The sequence below is a fragment of the Phascolarctos cinereus genome, unplaced genomic scaffold (assembly GCF_003287225.1).
Source record: "Phascolarctos cinereus isolate Bilbo 61053 unplaced genomic scaffold, phaCin_HiC Scaffold_4;HRSCAF=312, whole genome shotgun sequence".
Taxonomy (NCBI): Eukaryota; Metazoa; Chordata; class Mammalia; order Diprotodontia; family Phascolarctidae; genus Phascolarctos; species Phascolarctos cinereus.
Window position 1 is genome coordinate 125,807,301 of NW_027555847.1, and position 18,010 is coordinate 125,825,310.

The 18,010-nt window shown below is 39.1% G+C and overlaps 1 protein-coding gene across 3 annotated transcripts in view; it reads left to right on the forward strand.

Annotated features, from left to right (window-relative positions):
• The window catches only part of KATNIP (katanin interacting protein), a 209,342-nt gene that overhangs the window by 95,688 nt on the left and 95,644 nt on the right, over nucleotides 1-18,010 (forward strand). For 2 of the 3 annotated variants that reach the window (XM_078152528.1, XM_021006293.2), the window contains exon 8: nucleotides 15,999-16,263. In XM_078152528.1, the coding sequence (XP_078008654.1) occupies nucleotides 15,999-16,263 (265 nt within the window). Of the gene's footprint in view, nucleotides 1-11,840; nucleotides 11,970-15,998; nucleotides 16,264-18,010 lie in introns of all 3 variants that reach the window. The other variant, XM_078152527.1, reaches the window with a different exon arrangement.

Below are 18,010 nucleotides of genomic sequence, written 5' to 3' on the forward strand. Positions count from 1 at the left end.
AAGAATTGTGCAGGTTACTGCTGAATTTTGACATGATCTTATCTTGAGATTCCTGAGCTGCCCTCAGTTCATCTTTTAACATCTTACATTTATCTCTGTTCTAGTTAATTTTACCTTGAGAAATTTCTTGCATTTTTTTGTAATGCAACTGTTGGTACTTGTTTTAGTATGTCTTTATTCTAATGATTTTTCTAATTATGGGATTTTTTTTGAGGGGGCAGAGGTCTTGTTAAGCTTGCTGTTTGCTTTTTTAATGATTTTTAATTTTCTTGTTAGAATTTTGGGCAATTTTATTCTTTTTCTTTTTGGCATTATCCCTATTTTGAGAGAGAGCAAGAAACCAATTCAACAAACATTTTTTAGTCACCTCTTCTGTACAAGATCCTGCCCTAGACCCAGTAGATAACAGACAAAAATAAATCAACCCTTGTCCTCAAGGGGTCTGCGTTCTATTTCCAATTCCTTATTCCATCATCTTCTCAGAAGCCCATTTACTTATATAATTATTACATTATTCATGGAGGAGCAACAGCATATTTTTTCTCATCATTATTCAAATAGAATATTTTAGTGCAATATTTTTTTCATTGAAACCCCATTACCACTGTCACTGCCCTGTGGTTCAGAGGAAAGAGAACTAGATTTGGATGCAGAAGAACTGGATTTGAAGTTCTAAGATTAACTGCAAATTTCCATTTTGGAGGGAAGAAAATAATACCCTTTTCATGGAATGACCTAATGACTTTGTTTCCTAACACATTCCACAAAACAGCGTTTTTAAATTTAAAAGAATTTTACTTCAAATTCTTTGCCATCACAAAAAGACTATGACAATTATATTTTGCATTATGTTTGATAACCTATCTCCTTCGCATCATAAACACAACCATTAGCTTTTTTACCTAAATCAAATTGTACCCTTGTTAGTCACAGTTCATTTCAAATAGAGCACCAGTTTACCATGGTTTGGGTGTCAGGTTTTTAATCAAGCTCAGCCTTGTTAAACCACCTCAACACAAGTCTTACAAATCACATATCCCCTTAGGGAGGTACAGTCCTGTAAATCAGAAGTGTCAAACATGGCAGTGGCCAGCAACACTCCTCAGTGCCCCCTGAACCAGATTAAAATGTAATTGGAAAATTTTTAACAAAATAAATAAAAATACAACAGAATATAGATAATGTTAATGTGTGGTTTTCCAAGTCAGTAAGCAGCCTGCAGGGATCCTTATGTATGGAGTAGTAGCCCCCGTTTCTAGTTGAGTTTGATATCAATGCTATATATCACTGCAGGAAGGAAGGAGACCAGCCTTAAAAACTGTCCTCCAGGTCCTTCAAATGGGCCTGAGCCTTTCCTATACTTACACTTTATTGTGCCGTACCCCAGAACTGTTGGAATGGCAGCTCCTTCTTTGTCCCTTCTGCTGCCTTTGTCCATGCCTCACTTCCGGAGAGCTTGGATTCTCCCAGTCCATGTACGGCCACCTCTTTCCTACCCTTAGATAGTAGGTAAGGACTTTTTGTGGGAGGTTTTAAAAAATAAGAAATAGTATTAATAGGCTTTGGCCATCTTGCGGTGCAACCCCAAGCCCACTTGGGCTTCCCACAGGCTTTAGTTTACTCTTCCATAACAGGAAAAAAGCCACTTCCACCCCCACCTCTCAATTCCTTTCTTTCCTCAGATTCCATCCTCAATTTCAATTCATTGCAAAAAAGTTTACGTACTACCTACTGTGTGTGTAAGAATTAGGATGACCTGAATCCAGTTCCTACCCCGTTATGATGATCTTGTCACTTAATTTCATTTTTCCCTAAGTGACCCTCTCAGACTATAAGATGCAGAACAGTTGCTTATTTGTTTATTGAATGGATTTGAATTTAAATGAAAAAGATTGTTTAGAAAGCCTTGAGTGCAGGCTAAAGGTTTTTTATTTTATCTAGTAGGTACTAGTGAACCACTGAAGGTTTTTGAATAGAAGCAGGATATGTTTATGTCTATGCTTTTAGAAAATGGTCTTGGCTGCCTGTGAAGGATAGATTAGAGAGAGGAAGAGCAGAGAGGGGGAAAGAATGTAGAGTCAGAGAAGTGAGGAGAGTCCGAGGTAGGATGGAAGAGGAAAAGACAGATAGGAAGGTTACCATCCTGGTGAAACTGACAGCACTTGGGCACTGGTGTGATAAGGGGTCAAGATGACTTTAGATGGAAAACTGGGAAAAATTTTTGCAACAAGTGTCTCTGATGAAGGCCTCATTTCTCAAATATATAGAGAACTGAATCAAATTTACAAAAGTACAAATCATTCCCCAACTGGTAAATGGTCAAAGGATATGAGTAGGCAGTTTTCAGACAAATCAAAGCTATCTATAGTTATGTAAAAAATTGCTCTAAATCACTATTAATTAGAGAAATGCAAATCAAAACGACTCCAAGGTCTCACATCACACCTGTCAGATTAGCTAATATGACAAAAAAGGAAAATGATAAATGCTGGAGAAGATGTGGAAAAATTGGAACACTAATGCATTGTTGATAGAGTTGTGAACTAATCCAACCATTCTGGAGAGCAATTTGGAACTATGCCCAAAGGGCTATAAAAATGTGCATACCCTTTGACCCAGCAATACCATTGTTAGGTCTATATCTCAAAGACATCCAAAAAAACAGAAAAGAACCTATTTGTGCAAAAGTATTTATAGCAGCTCTTTTTGTGGTAGCTAAGAATTGGAAATCAAAGGGATGCCTATCAATTGGGGAATGACTAAACAAGTTGTGATATGTGATTATAATGGAATATTATTGTACTATAAGAAATGACAAGCAGGATGATTTCAGAAAAACCTGGAAAGACTTACATGAACTGATGCATAGTGAAGTGAGCAGAACCAGGAGAATATTGTACACAGTAACAGCAATATTGTTCATTGAACAGCTGTGAATGACTTAGCTGTTCTCAGCAATACAATGACCCAAGACAATCCCAAGGGACTAATGATGAAGCATACTTTCCACCTTCAGAGAAAGAATTGATACTGTTTGAATACAGACTGAAACATGCTGTTTTTTGCTTTCTTTCATTTTTTTCTTTTATTTGAGTGTTCTTGTACAAAATGACTAATACGGAAATGTTTTACAGTATTGCGCATGTATAACCTATATCTGATTGCTTACCATCTCAGGGAGTAGGGAAGAGAGGGAAGAAGAGAGAAAATTTGGAACTCAAAACTTGAAATAAAAATGTTAAAGAATTGAAAAAAAAGAAGATGGCTTTAGAACCTTTGAGACTAGGATATATGGCAGCAGGAAGAGCCGTTGGAAGAGAGAGCATCTGTCAGAATTCTTTTGTGCGCGAGCCGTAGATTGGTCTCACTGCAAAGCTCCAACCGCTTGAGTTTCTTGACTTTTAATACCTGCTCATTTTTCCATCTGTCTTGAGGGGGTGCTAGTCAGCTTTCCTTTGAGAGTTATTAAAGGTTTTTCTTCCCTGCTAAATGGAAGTATAAAATGGCAAAGCTTACTTTTAGTGAAGGCAGAGCCTTTATTAGAAATGTTTTTTGCATTTAGCTAAGTGTTCTCAGCTATTGCAGGTATTTCCTGAAAGGGAGGAAAGAAATGCTCTTCTGCATAGGAACACTTTTGTCATTTTCAGCCTTCATGATTTAAAGACATAGACCTTTTTCCTTCTGCTTTGGCTGTATTTTTCATCATGGGTATAGGTTTGGACAACTTGGTCAAATGCCAACATTTTTTAACTTTTTATTTTTTTTTAACATGGTTAAATATGGTACTTAGAATTTGTGTTACATCTTTTTTTTTTTTGGAGGTGCACTGGTTTTTTTTATAGATATAATGGCTTTCTCTCTGTTCCTCATTCGCAGCACTCTATCTCCTGTCTCCGTGTCTTTACAGTGGCTGTACACCACATCTAGAATGCTTTTTCTCCTTACCCTGCTTCATAGAATCCTTCTTCCTTCAAGATACAGCTTAAACATCACTTTCTGCATGAAGTCTTTCCCCATCCCCACCAATTGTTAGTTTTCTCCTTCCCAAACTACATTGTATTTAACTTTTTTTGTGTTTATTTACATTTACTATCTTTATACTTATATTCTCTCTTTCACTCTCTCTCTGCATGTATATTCCTATACACACATTCAGACATTATACTTCTTGTCTCCTGTTTAGAAATCAATTCCTTAACGGTAGGTATTGTTTCATATTCTCATTCCTAGTTGTTAGTGCAGTAGCTGATATATGGTAGATACTTAATAAGTCCTTGGTGATTAATTGATGACTTAATCATTTCTCACAGTCATCCTTTCACCCAATCAACAAATACGTAGTAGTGACAGACACGTTACGTAGTTCTAAGGATATGAATACATAAAAGAGTTATTAAAAATAAATAAAAAAGGCCTTTTGTGTAGAGGAGGATTGGGGAGATCAGGAAATGCCTCATATAGGATGTGGTACTGGAGCTGAGCTTTAAAGGAAACTAGCTCTCCTAAGAGGAAGAGGTAAGAAGGGATTAAATACCAGGCATGGTGAAGAGCCTGTCCAAAGGTAGGAAGACAGGAGATGAAATGTAGTATGTGAGGAAAAGGAAGGTTAGTAATACATAGTAAATCTGAAAAGGTGGGTGACAGCCAGATGGTGAAGGATTTTAGATGCCAGACAGAGCAGATAACATTACTATATTAGTGTACAGTTGGGGCAACTAAGTCATCCGTAGTAGAACAGCTTGAGTATTGGCCTTGGAATCAGAGGACCTGGGTATAAATCTAAGCAGGGGAAGCCTGGTACAGTAGGAAGAACGCTGTATCTTCTGACTCCAAAGTCCAAGGACTTGGGCTTCAGCCCTGCCACTGACTAATTGTGTGACCTTGGGTGAGTCACTTAAACTCCTTGGACTTCAGCTTCCTCAAGTATCATATGAAGCAGTTGGACTAGATAATCCATCTCTAAACTACTTCCCACCTCTTTGACTTTGGGCACATCCCTTTTCTAAGCTTTAGTTTTCTCATCTATAAAATGCTGCACTGAATTAAACTATTTCTGATGTTCCTTCCAACCCACAGCAGAGTTGCAGATCCTTGAGAGCAGAGCCTGGCTTGTTTTTGTCTTTGTAGCCCCACCATGCTACACAGTGCGTGGCACATAGTTGCTTAGTAAACATTTATTAATTTATTGGAAATGTGATGGCTGGAAATGACATCCCCCAATCACAGTGAATCAGGTTTATAATTCAGGGCTACTGATTCCTATCCTAGCGGATTTCTTTCTGTTATTTGTTCACTGTGACCAGTCCTTCTGAGTTAGGATATTGTTTTGCATTTATAAAAGATTGGCCCAAGTAACCATTTTCACCCAATGTTTCTGGTTTCTTTTGTTAATAGAAAATGAAGAGGAGCTCTATACTGTGTAGAATGAGAGATTTAGATCAGGTTTTAGGAAGTCCTTCCTGGAAAAGAGAGTTATTAAGCTCTGAATGAGTTATGAAAGCAAGTGTTGAGATAGCCTCTTCAAAAACTTTAAAAGAAGATTAATTTTCATCTGCATAGGATGATTGGAGTGCTTTTGTACCAAAAAGTAATCAGAACAGGACAGATTAGACTTATCCAATCTGATATATAATCTAATCTAATATACTTTAAAGTTACAAAAGACTCAAGGTTCCTTTCAACTCTGAGATCATATGAAATTGAAGAAATTACATTTTTTCATCTGTCTTATTCTTAACCAAACAAACATTTATTAAAACATTTACTGTGTACTAGGAACTGTGCTAAGTGCTGAGGATAGAGAAGAAAAAAATGCAAAACCAGTCCCTGCTCTGAAAGAGCTTACATTCTAATGGGAGAAACAACATTTATAAATCTGAAACATACGAGATAAATATAGGCTAGATTGAAGAAGCTTGAGAGGATGGCACTAGCAGTTGGGGAGACCTTGATGAAAGGCCTCCTGGAGGACAAAGGCCTTCTGGAGGAGGTCACTCTTCACCTGCATTTGAAAGGAGCCAGGGATTCTAAAGGTTGGAGGTTAGGGGAGACAGAGAACATTCCATGAATGGAGAGCACCCAGTGAAAAGATATGGTGACAGGATGTGGAATATGGAACACAAGGAACAACAGATAGGCCTCGATAGATTGTAGAGTGCATGGAGGAGAGTAGAATGTTAAGGAGAGTGTGAAAAGCCCGGAATGCCAAACAAAGGACTTTTTATTCATCCTAGAGATAATAGGGAGCCACTGTGGGGTAGGGATGGTGGAGGGAGGTCACACTTTAGGAAAGGTTCTTAGGCAAGTGCAATAGGATGTACACCTTAAGAAATCACTGGAATAGCAGAGTAGAGGGTAGATTGGACTGGGGAGAGAGTTAAGACAGGCAGACCAGTTAGAAGGCCTTTGAAGTAGTGTAGGTGAGAGGTGAGGAGGGACTGAACTACAGGATTGGCTTTGAGAGAGGAGAGGAGAAGATATATGTGAGGGATGTTATTGGGAAAGGAATAACAAGATTTGACAACTGATTGAGTGAGGGGTGAGTGAGAGAGGAGTTGAAGATAACACTGACTTTTCAGACCTGAGTGACTGGAAGAATGGTAGTTTCCTCAACAGTTATTAATCTAGAATTATTAGTCTGGCCTATTAGTTTAAAAAAAATCTTCCTACCTCCAGGCTTTTCCCTCTCACGCAAGCTTCCATATGTATGGTTCTGATAATACCATTTTACTGTTTTAACACTTTGCTTAGCTCCCTGTTGACAGTGGAATAAAAGTCTATAAGCCATTGTTCCCTATTTGTATTTGGACCTTTACTCAAGGACCATTTGGACCATTTACCCATTCCTGAAGTGGGCTGCTTCCCTGCCACCCTTATCTCTATCTATGGAAATCCTCCTGTGAAAGGAAGGATCCTTCCTGTGGAAATCCCTCTCTTCTTTCAGTGTCCAATTCTGGTGCCATCTTTTCCATGAAAACTTTCCTGATCTGATCTTACTCCCCGTAGCTGAAAATAATCTCTTCCTCCTCCATATTTTCATTTGGACTTCGTATCTCTTTGTAAATATTTGCATAGATAGTTTATCCCACCTATTATAAACTACTTGAAAGCAGTTGTTATTGTTCAGTTGTTTCAGTCATAACTGACTCTTCGTGACTCCATTTTCGGTTTTCTTGGTACAGATAACTGGAGTGGTTAACCATTTCCTTCTCCAGCTCATTTTGCAGGTGAGGAAACTGAGGCAAACAGGACTGAGTGACTTGCCCAGGGTCACACAGCTAGTAAGTCTCTGAGGTCAGATTTGAACTCAGGAAGATGAATCTTCCTGCCTTGAGGCCTAGCACTCTATCTACTCACCACGTAGGTGCCCAGTTTGAAGGCAGAGATGTATCTTATTTTATCTTTGCATTCCCAGCACCTAAGTATTGGCCTTAGAGTCAGGAAGACCTGTGTTCAAACATGCCTCTTACAGATGATCCCAGGCAGCTTTTCTAAGAGAGTTTCTGGTCTGCATCAGTGGACAGAGATTCTACATATTAACACTTCATAAATATTTTTTGAATTTAATTAGTTAATAAATATTTTAATTTAATTTAAAGGCATAGAAAAGTGTTATTAGCATCCCTTCATTCTTGTAGGAGGCAGGCAAACCAACAAAATCACTCCCAATTTAGAGTTAACCTTATATATTCATTACAAGTATATGATCAAGTAGTTTTCTCCAAGACTGAATTAATATTTAATTTATATACGTTTCATCAGAGAATCTCAAAATAATAAAAATTGGATGAGATGCTAGTAATGTGTAGAACCTTATTTAACATGGCATCTATTACTTAGTCAAGAAAAGATACTTTAGTGACTAAGCAACTATCTCACGTCTCAAAGACCCAGCTTGCACTCTTTGGATCCGCTATCTTGCATTTTCAGGCTACATAGGATATGCATCTACCTAATCTTATCTTTCTTCCAAAGGTGAAGAGACTGACGCATAAACATTTGTCTGCAGGTGTCCAAAAATACATCCTACCTTACAAGCCAAGCAGCTCCAGCTTAGGTAGGAGGCAGGGTCACACGGCGTAAAGAACGAACAAGTAGGATTCTGAAGAAGTAGATTGTAAACTCTGTCCTGCCACACACTGGCTGTCTCATTAGGAGCTCCTTCCCTGCCTGGGGCTTCTGTCTCCTCTTCTGTCACATGCAGGGCTGAGACCTGATTTTGCCATTTGTAGGATTCTGTGAGACTGTAGGATTCATGGATCACAAAATCATGGACTTGGACCTGGATGTGACCTTAGAGGTCCTCTGGTCTAATCTTCTCTTTTCAGAGATGCAGAAGCTGAGCCCCAGAGAAAGGAAGGGTATCCTCAAGCTCACACCAGTATTAAGTGGCATCTTTAGCTCCAGATCCAGTGCTCCATAACTGAAGCCTTGAGGGTGCCAGGCCTTTGTCTGAATCGCTTCACCATTCTGTTTATGTTTGACTGGCTGCTGACCACCCTTTTGTATAGAATGTAGTTTCATTCCTCCTTTGGTTCCACACCTACTAGCTATGTAAGCAAAAGCAAGTGAACGATTGATTATGTTATGTACTTGAGCTTATTGGTAGTCCCTGGAGTGTTTGCTCTGTTATTGCTATTCTAATTATCTGATTATTTGGGATTATTCATAAAAGAAAAAAGATGATAGCATCAGATTTACTCTAGATTCTATTCCCAGGCGTTTCTAAGCCAGGGTGGATTTCCTTGGACCAGCCAGCCATCACTTCTAACACTTCCCATCCTGTAACAGTAGTGTCTATCAGTGTTCCTGCACGGATAGAGCTCTGGACTCGAGACAGGAATATATGGATTGAAATCCCACCTCATGAACTGACTTGTGTGTGACCTCCTGCTTAATCTCTTTTTTTTCCCCTAAGGCAACTGGGGTTAAGTGATTTGCCCAGGGTCACACAGCTAGTGTCAAGTGTTTGGTCTGAGGCTGGATTTGAACTCTGGTCCTCCTGACTTCAGGGTCAGTGCTCTATCCACTGTGCCACTTAGCTGGCCCCCCTGCGTAATCTCTTAATCCTTAACCCTTCATTTCTTTCAGCCTCAGTTTCCTCTTCTGTGAAATAAGGATAATAACAGTACCCATCTCACAGGTTGGTCGTGAGAATAACCTATACAAAGTATTTTTCAAGCTTTAACGTGCTAGGTGAACATGAGTCAGTAGTAATGGTGGTATAATTACCTCCGCTTGTAACATGTAACAAATGTAACAATACCAATTGAATGTGGTAGAGCTGGAAAAGGGAACTCGGTAAATAATGTGCAAGAGGGCTAAGGAATTCCACTACTAAAGGAGGAAAAGTCAACCCCAACGTTTATTCCCAGGGAGTTGAGTCAGAATGTTGTTTTCTACTTTAAAGTGACTATTTGTAAAGTTCAGGATACCATTGATCATACTGTTTTCAGATGAAGACATATGCTTATTGAGAGACTGAATAGCCTAAAGATACTTTGAAAAGTAGGAAAGTCGTTTTGGAATCCTTTTGGAGTTAGACATTTTCAAAATAAACCAGATGTCAAGTTCTTCCCAATCCCTAAATGTGAATATTCCTCCAGGGTCTGTCCTTGGCCCTCTTCACTTCTCTCCATGCTGTCTCTCTCAGCAGGCTCATATACTCCCACATCTCTGTGCAGATAACTTCTTAATCTTATATAGACAATCCTGACCTCTCTTCTGAACTCCAGATCTAAGTCTCTAATAGGCAGCCCACAGAATATTCACCACCTGTATGTTCCACTGTCACCTCAAATTCAACCTGTTGTGATAAGAAATATACTCTGCTGAAGTGGTCACATCTTCAAATCTGTACTATTCAAAGTTATAATTATATAAAATATGGTCATGGTTTCCAGCCCAATGAAATATGCGGTGCGAATTTGAATAATGCCACCATATCGTGGGATTCATTATTTGTGCGAATTGGGACCTAGCTATATTACCATTTACCCAGTCTTCCATATTGAAAATCTTAGGATTATTTTTGATCCCTTCTCCCTCACCTCTCATATCCAGTCAGTCACCTTGTCTTGTTGATTCTACCTTTCTGGAATCTCCCACATCTATCATCTCTATTTCTACTGCCATCACACTAGTAAGATCCTCATTACCACCCTCCAAGACTATTATAATAACCTCCTAACAGATCTTCTGCCTTCACTTTCCCCCTTCAAGTCTATCCTTCATATAGCTGCAAGAAGCTTCTTTATACATAGATGTGGCTCTGTCATTGCTTTGCTCAAAAATCTATAGTGGCTCTCTGTTGCCTACTGAGCAAAATTCAATAATAGAATAGAATAGAATAGAATAGAATAGAATAGAATAGAATAGAATAGAATAGAATAGAATAGAATAGAATAGAATAGAATAGAATAGAACAGAACAGAACATAGCATAACATAAATCAGTCCAAAGTAGTTGAGTACAAGACGTTTTGGGAGGGATCATACTAGCAGCTGGGGGGTCAAGAAAGGCTTCATGTAAAACATGGTGCTGTGTTTTAAAGGGAGAGAAGGATTCTGTAAGACAGAGATGAGGAGGGAGTGCATTCTAGGCATGGGGGACAGCTAGAGCAAAAGCATGGAGATGGGCAATTGAGTGGTATGTATGAGGAAAAGAGAAAAGTCCAGTTTAGTTGGCTCATATCATGTGGGAAGGGGAATAATATCCAGTAAGGCTAGAAAGTTAGTTTGGAACCAGGTTGTAAAGGTCTTTAAAAAGCTAAATAAGGAATTTACATTTTAGTCTAGAAGCAATAGGGAGTCATTGGCTTTTATTGAATAAAGGAGTGACATGGTCAAGCTTGTGTTTAAAGAAAACAGCTTTGGCATCTTTGTGGAGGACGGACTGGTGTGGAGAAAGACTTGAGTCTAATTGGAAGGCCATTGCGCTAATCTATGATATGTCAAGTATTTGGCATATCGTCAGATATGAATTTGACAGAGAAAAGATTAATTTGGTTTACATTTCCACCTGATTAGCTAAACACCCTGAAGGTGGGATTAATAAACTTGAAATTAGCTTTCCAGTTGCCTTTTTAGTACAGTTATGTCAATTTAGCCTGCTCCTGAGGGACTGGAAGTTCAATATGAGTCAGCAGTGTGATAGGGCTGCCAAAAAACAGCTGCCATTGTAGTCTGCCTCATAGGTAGGCCTAGGGACATGATGGCTGTGCTGTGTTCAGTTCTGGTCATACTACCTCTAGGGTGTTGTGTTCATCTCCAGGGGAACCACAGTTTAGGAAGCACATTAACAAGCTGAAGAGCCAAAAGAGGAGGGCAGCCAGGATGGGGGGAAGCATAGAAAGATTAGGCCACATGAAGAGCAGTTGAAGGGACTGAGGATGCATTTAACCTGAAGAAAAGAAGACTTGGAGTGGGTGGTGGATGTGACTGTTCTCTTGAAGGAGTTTAAAGACTGTCACAAGCAAGAGGATCAAATTAGGGGCAAAATTCAGAGGAACAAATGGAAGTTGAACAAAATATAGAACAGATTTAAACATGATTGAAGGGAAAGCTTCCTAACAATTAGAGCTATCTAAAAGTGAATGGGCTGCCTCAGGAAGTATCATGTTCCTTCTCAGTAGAGATCTACAAGCAAAGGTTTAATGACCATTTGCTTGATATGTTGTAGAGGAGATTCTTGATCAAACATAGGTTGGGCTAATGGCTATGGAGGTCTGTTTCAGCTCTGAAATTCTCTTCTTCAAGAAAACATCAGTTTCCATGCATGAGATATTTTATAACTTGAGAAACAATAAAGAATTTTGACTACACCCTGTTCTTTGTCTCTAGAATCCCAGTTATCCCACCAACAGCACTCCCTGTGATTTTAATTTTTCCCTTTTGAGTACACATGGACAATCAGACCCCCACTGCGATGCAGACAAAGAAAGGATACTCCTAACTATTCATGATGTAATGGTAAGATCTCTTTTCAGCATTATACCAGTGCAGACCAAGAAAGAATCATAGATTCGCTTTGATTGTTCAAACAGTTGGGCCATAATTTGAATCACTAGGTGAGGTCCTTTACTGGCCGCAGGTAAAATGTAAAAGCAAGTAATAAGACCAGTATTTAATGACAACAAAAGAAAAGCCTCCAGCAACTACATCAAAAGACTTAAAGCAACATGTGAGAGATTTATCTGATTCTATTAAACATTATATTCTTTGGAATTAATGGTCACAAGCAAGAAGCTATTCTGAATGTCTTTCTTCCATAAAAGTACAGGCCCTACTGAGAAAAGAAAATGTTGCCCTGGTTTTTTGCTGCCAAAGGTTGTTGAAAATATTTTTGGTGCACTGCCCAGAGGAAAGATACTCCAAGATGACAGTCTATCAATTGCATTTTATGTTGTTTTAAAAAATGAAAGAGGGGCCACTCTTAAGGTAGAATTAATTTCCTGAATTAATCCACAGTGGATAACTTCATTGAAAAAAATAATTTCCAAAAGACCCCCAGAGAAGGTAGAGAGCATGGGTGAGGACTATAATCTGTGCTTTCTTATTAGTAGTTATTCCAAAATACTGCCAATTTTTAACCCATAACATAGCTGAGTTGCATTCCTGATTTTTCTTATCAGAGACTCATAGCACTAGTCTAAGCCAGCAACTCAGGGAGGGAGTAGGAGGAAACAGAAACTTGTATTTTTCCTACCCTGGAAACAAAGCCAGATAGGCAAAATTTGCCCTTGGCATCCTTCTACACCCCCTTTCTATCCTCTCCTCAGGCCCTCAGTGACCAGTCTTCATGTTCCTTAAACTTCCCACTGTGGCACTCTACCCTGACTTGTTCTGTCCTTCAAAGGGCTCCACATGCCAAAAGTACCTACTTTGTCCCCAGTCAAAATGCCCATTCCCTCTGTGCAGCTAGAAGGAAAGTCATCCAGCTTTAATTAAAGCCCCTTAACAATCAAAGAAGTCTTTGTAGTACTCAAAGAGGAAAACGATTAGCCCAGGTGAATCTCTGAAATGTGGTGATTGGTCCTCTCTCACACCCCAGATTTTCCTAAAGCTCTTTATTTTAATGGTTCCTTTCATGTCTTATTTTATTCTTATTTCTTTACCTGTTAACAGCCTTCCGAGTGAAATGTAAGCACTCTGAGAGTAGGGAGAGTTTTATGTTTGTCTTTTTCTCTTTGGTGCCTGGCAGGATGCCTTGGATATGGTAGATACCTAATAAATGTTAAATAGAATAAAAAGGAATGAGAAAAAAATCAGGTAATATGGGAGAAAATATTCTTGGGTATGAGGCTTACCCTATAAACATCCCTGCTTGGGAATCTATCCTGTGGGTCAGTTCCTTTAAACTCTTTCTGTTTTTCACAATTCCTTCCCTTTTTCTACTTTTAAATCCAGAACTTTTTCTAAAAGTGCTGAGTTGTTTTCAGGATAATTTCCATGACTTTAGTCACAGGGGCTACCTAGTGGTAAGACTGGAGGTGTTTGTATGTGGGTTGAGTAGAGAGGAGAAGAGGAAGGGCTAATTTTAATGAATGGGGCCTTAATGAGACTGGTATTTGTAAGTCTAGACCTATCTGGCAGCCAGTAATGGGACATTGCACAATGCTGGGCCCCAACTACCTCCATCTGTGACAAGGTACAGAGAGATTCTTCATTATCAAGCCTTTGACTCCTCACACTGAAAAAGTCTAGTAGACAACAAGGGTGGTTTTATCACTTTCAAGTAAAATTTGGGGAAGACATTCTGTTCTCTTTCCCCATTCCCTGTGTCAACAGCTGCTTATCTCTGGGGCCATGAACTGATGAAGTCTGGCAGCCGTGCACTTCAGTACACATAGAGGTCCCAAACGCATAGAATACTTTCAGTATTGTCGTTGTGGTTCCACAAAGATAACATGGATCGGTAGCAAAGGTATGTTCCCTGCAGGAAGTGTGCCCCAAAGCCAAGAATAATAATTAATTAGTTAACATGAGTCATGCTGAATAAACATTAAATTCTTCAGCTAATATCTTTCCCCAGTTTCTAAATATGGTATAGAGGAGACCCTAGTTCTGCTTGTGGAGCATGGGCCCTTGCAAGTCCTGCCAATTTAAGAAAAGCCTTGAGTTATGGACCTGACAAGGAATTATATAGCTGTGGGGTAAGGACCAGTCTCACTAGGTGAGAAGGAAATTCATCGACATAAGATTGGCCACTGGCTGATGAATATTTTTGTCACTGTAGCAACTGTAGAAGACTGTCTCCTAAGGTAGCGTGTTCTTGAAGTGTGGCCTTTAGATGCTGGCAGTCCCTGGGATACTTTCAGGGAGTCCATAAGGTCAAATCTTTTTTTCATAATAATAATAATAAAAATATTAAGATGTTATTTGCCTATTAATGCACTCTGTCCTTTTTCCCAATTATAAATCTATATGAGGCCAGATTTTCTTCATATGCTTCAACTAGAAGCACATATAAGAATCTGGTTGTCGACTATTAGCCCACACATTAAAAAGATATGCAAAAATGTGTAATACAATGCAACTCTTTTCACTGATTTTATTTTATTTTGGAAAATATAATTATTTTCCTTAAAATGTTATTCAAATTAATGTATAATGAATGGGTTTATTATTATCATCTTAAATGAATTAATATTTTAAAATTTTGTCAGTTTTAGTTTCTAATATGGTAAATATCAACAGATATTACCTACATAAACAAGAGCTCTTTGATATCCTCAATAATTTTTAAAAGCATAAAGGACACCTGAGACCAAAATGTTTGAGAACTGCTAGACTAAGGAGGCATGGAGGGGTTGTTGTATGCATCCAATTAAAGATCTGGGAAGTATTGAAATAAGCATTGGTTCTATGTAGTTGAGATGAGATTAAAAAAAAAACAAATCTTGCAAAGCAGTTTCTGTGAATTGAGATAGCAAATGATGTCTGGCTCATACAGGTAGTCATATTAAAGTTTCCTTTTCATCTTGGTTTGAAAACTAAATGATGATTTTTGAGTCAGTAGACCAACAATTAGAAATAAACTATACTGATTTCACATTAGGCAGAAATGTTTTCCTTATTGTGAGAGACCTGATAGATTGACTTCTAGCGCAGTGTAGACATGAATAAACCCTTGGAAAGGCAATTAATAGAAGGAAAATCCAAAGCAATCACTCCTTTAAAGAATGTGACAGTTTAAAAAAAAAAAGATATAGGGATGTAAAACTCTTCAAAGCTAAAAATCCAGTATTTGGGGCACACTTGTATCTATTTGGGACCAAATGTCCCCAGTTCATGGTTCCATTAAGATTTGAGATGGACAGCATGAAAAATGAGACTAGTGGGCTTTCAGCATGGGTTCAAAGTATGTCTCATAAGCAATTTGTGACCTAGGAGATAATAAAGTTTAAGATTTGCTATGACCTTTTAATGTATGTTAAGTGCTTTGTAAATCTTAAAAGTGATACAGAAATGCCAGCTATTAAATGCCAGTTCTAGCTTTATAGATTTAGGTGTGCAAAGCTAGCATTTCAGAGGCTGTTATTTTCTGCTGTATACTGTATTGGCAGGTTGGGAAATCTGCCATTTAGGGCTAAGAACACATAGGCAGAAGTAGGCCTCATCCCAGAAAGGCTAGGTTTTCCATAGCCATGGTTAACTGAATCCAAGAGAATATAACATGTTTGTTATTTACATTCGTGGAGATTTTGCTCTATACATAAAAATATTGAATTAAACCAATTTCAGTCCCTACCTCACCTCTATCCCTTACTCCCATTTCTGTAGAGAAATGCCCATTTATCCCTGTGTCTTGTTTTCTTTCTTTAAGCCTATCTATGACAAAATATCAGGATGGGGGAACAGGATTGGGAGTGGTGATTTTTTTTTAAATGCTATTTCAATGGAAATATTTTCTTTGGCCAAAATTAATTATTTTCAAATGAGGTGTTCTGTGAGTACTACTTCTTTTTTTTTTTTTTAAATCTATTTGGATTCTGCTAGGAACTGAGAAAAAGCCTGGAGCTTAGTGTAAGTCTACAGAAAAAAGAAAAAGACTGTTCCAGTGAAGATTGTGACTCTATTGAAGAGGACTTATTCACAGAACAGGTGCCAGAGGATAAGACCCTAGACTCTTCTGGAGATGACCTTCCACTTTCTGGAAGTGACTCTGTCATGGAAGAAGCTCCCAAGGATCAGGCGGTGAAGGAATTCAATACTGAATGCTCAAACACACTCATTGTACTGGAATTGAATCCAGCTTCCAAAAGTGAGCTCTTTCTTACATTTGGTGTGGCATGGTTTTTGTTTGGTTAATGCTTGATTTCTCAAAGTGATACTCCTCACTCCTACCTTAACGTCAGAGTAGGCCAGGATGGGGTCAGGGACTACAGGAGCCAAAAGGTTTGGGGCTTCAAAGGAACAGGTCTCAGTGGACTGAAAAACCAAGCAAGGGAAAGCATGAGCAGAAACATGGCTATTTTTAGCTTAAAATGCACCAGAAATACTGGTGGTATTATGCTGTGGATTAAATTACCTCTGAAAAGAAAAGTGAAGAGGGAGGTGGGCTGTGATGACAGTAAGCCTGATTGATCTCAGGACAGGCCAATTGAGGGAGGAGGAATCCCCGTCCTTTCCATGCTTTTGAAGGGAAAGCCATCACTGAGGGAGAACAATTGAATGGGGGTGGTACAAAGGAATGGTACTGGGGCAAGTTTGATGGAAGGAGATGCAGCTTCTTGACATTTTAATATTTTTAACAATTAAACTGAGAAATAAACCCTGCCAAACGAGGTGCTTGGAGCTGCATCGTGAGGCGTGTAGGAGCCTTGGTGCCTGTGGAGTTGCAATGCCTCCTGCTGCCTTCTAGCTCTGGTGCCTTTGATCAGCAGCAGCATGCTGAGCTCTTTAACCTCAGTCAAGAGGAGGAGCTGGCTCTCACTGCAGAGGGCAACATCCTTTAAGTCTCTGCCAATGGACCCAAGAAAGGCTAATGTGGAAGAGAATGTAGCCAAGTTTTCCTGAACCCTCATGACCACATACAAATACCATTCTGGCCTAGCTCAAGACTGGTCTGAAATGGCCCTTCTGGCTCTAGGCCTTCTCTGAGAAAAACTCAAGAGAGAGCATCATAATCCATGCAGGTCCAAGAGTTTAGGTCCATAAGTCTAAGGTATCAGGCCCTTCAGATGAGTTCAGTTCAGCAAACATTTGTTAAGTACTCCTATGTGCTGATCACTGTGCCTGACACTTGAGGAAATACATGATGTAGAGATGACACAGAACTGGACGGTCTTATGTGATAACAATCTTGTGGGGCAAGGAGGTAGGCCCAGGTTTGTGTTTCTTGCCTTTTTAATCTGGACAAAGTTGAGCCCAACCCTGGAGCTTACTGAAGCACTTAATGCTAGCCTTCCATTGATCCTATGGGTCCAGTGCTGGACTGCGACATCTACAGAATTCCAGATAAGTAAATTCCCCAGGCATTCTACTGCCAGATGTTCTAGTGTCATAACAAGGGTTGATAGAGGGCTCCAATCTCCATAGAGGTTGAGAGAGAGAGAGTCAAGAGGTGGAACACATTTCAAGGAGTTCTCTGCCTTGCTATGTTCTTTTTCTTGTTCAGCATACATACAGTCCTTGCTATCCTGGGTCTATCATGGGCCACCCCTTGCAGAAACCCAACATGCCACAAAGTGATGTAAAAACAGACATCAATAAGTGACAGCATCAGAACAGACTCAAGTCATGACTTTTGTGTCACCACAACTTAAAAACCAACCATATGGACATAAAACAATTCCAGTTATTATCCTGATACTTTCCTAGAATTCTGATGTGGCTTCTTAGTTTGATACCTAAAGCACATGTCATAACTCCAGTTGTGTTCATATTCTTGTTAGACAAATATACATGATAGTAGCTCACATTTCCATAACGCTGCAGTGTTTTACAAAGCACTTTCTTTGCAACAAACATGTGAGGTAGGTCATGCAGTTATTACCCCCAATTTACAG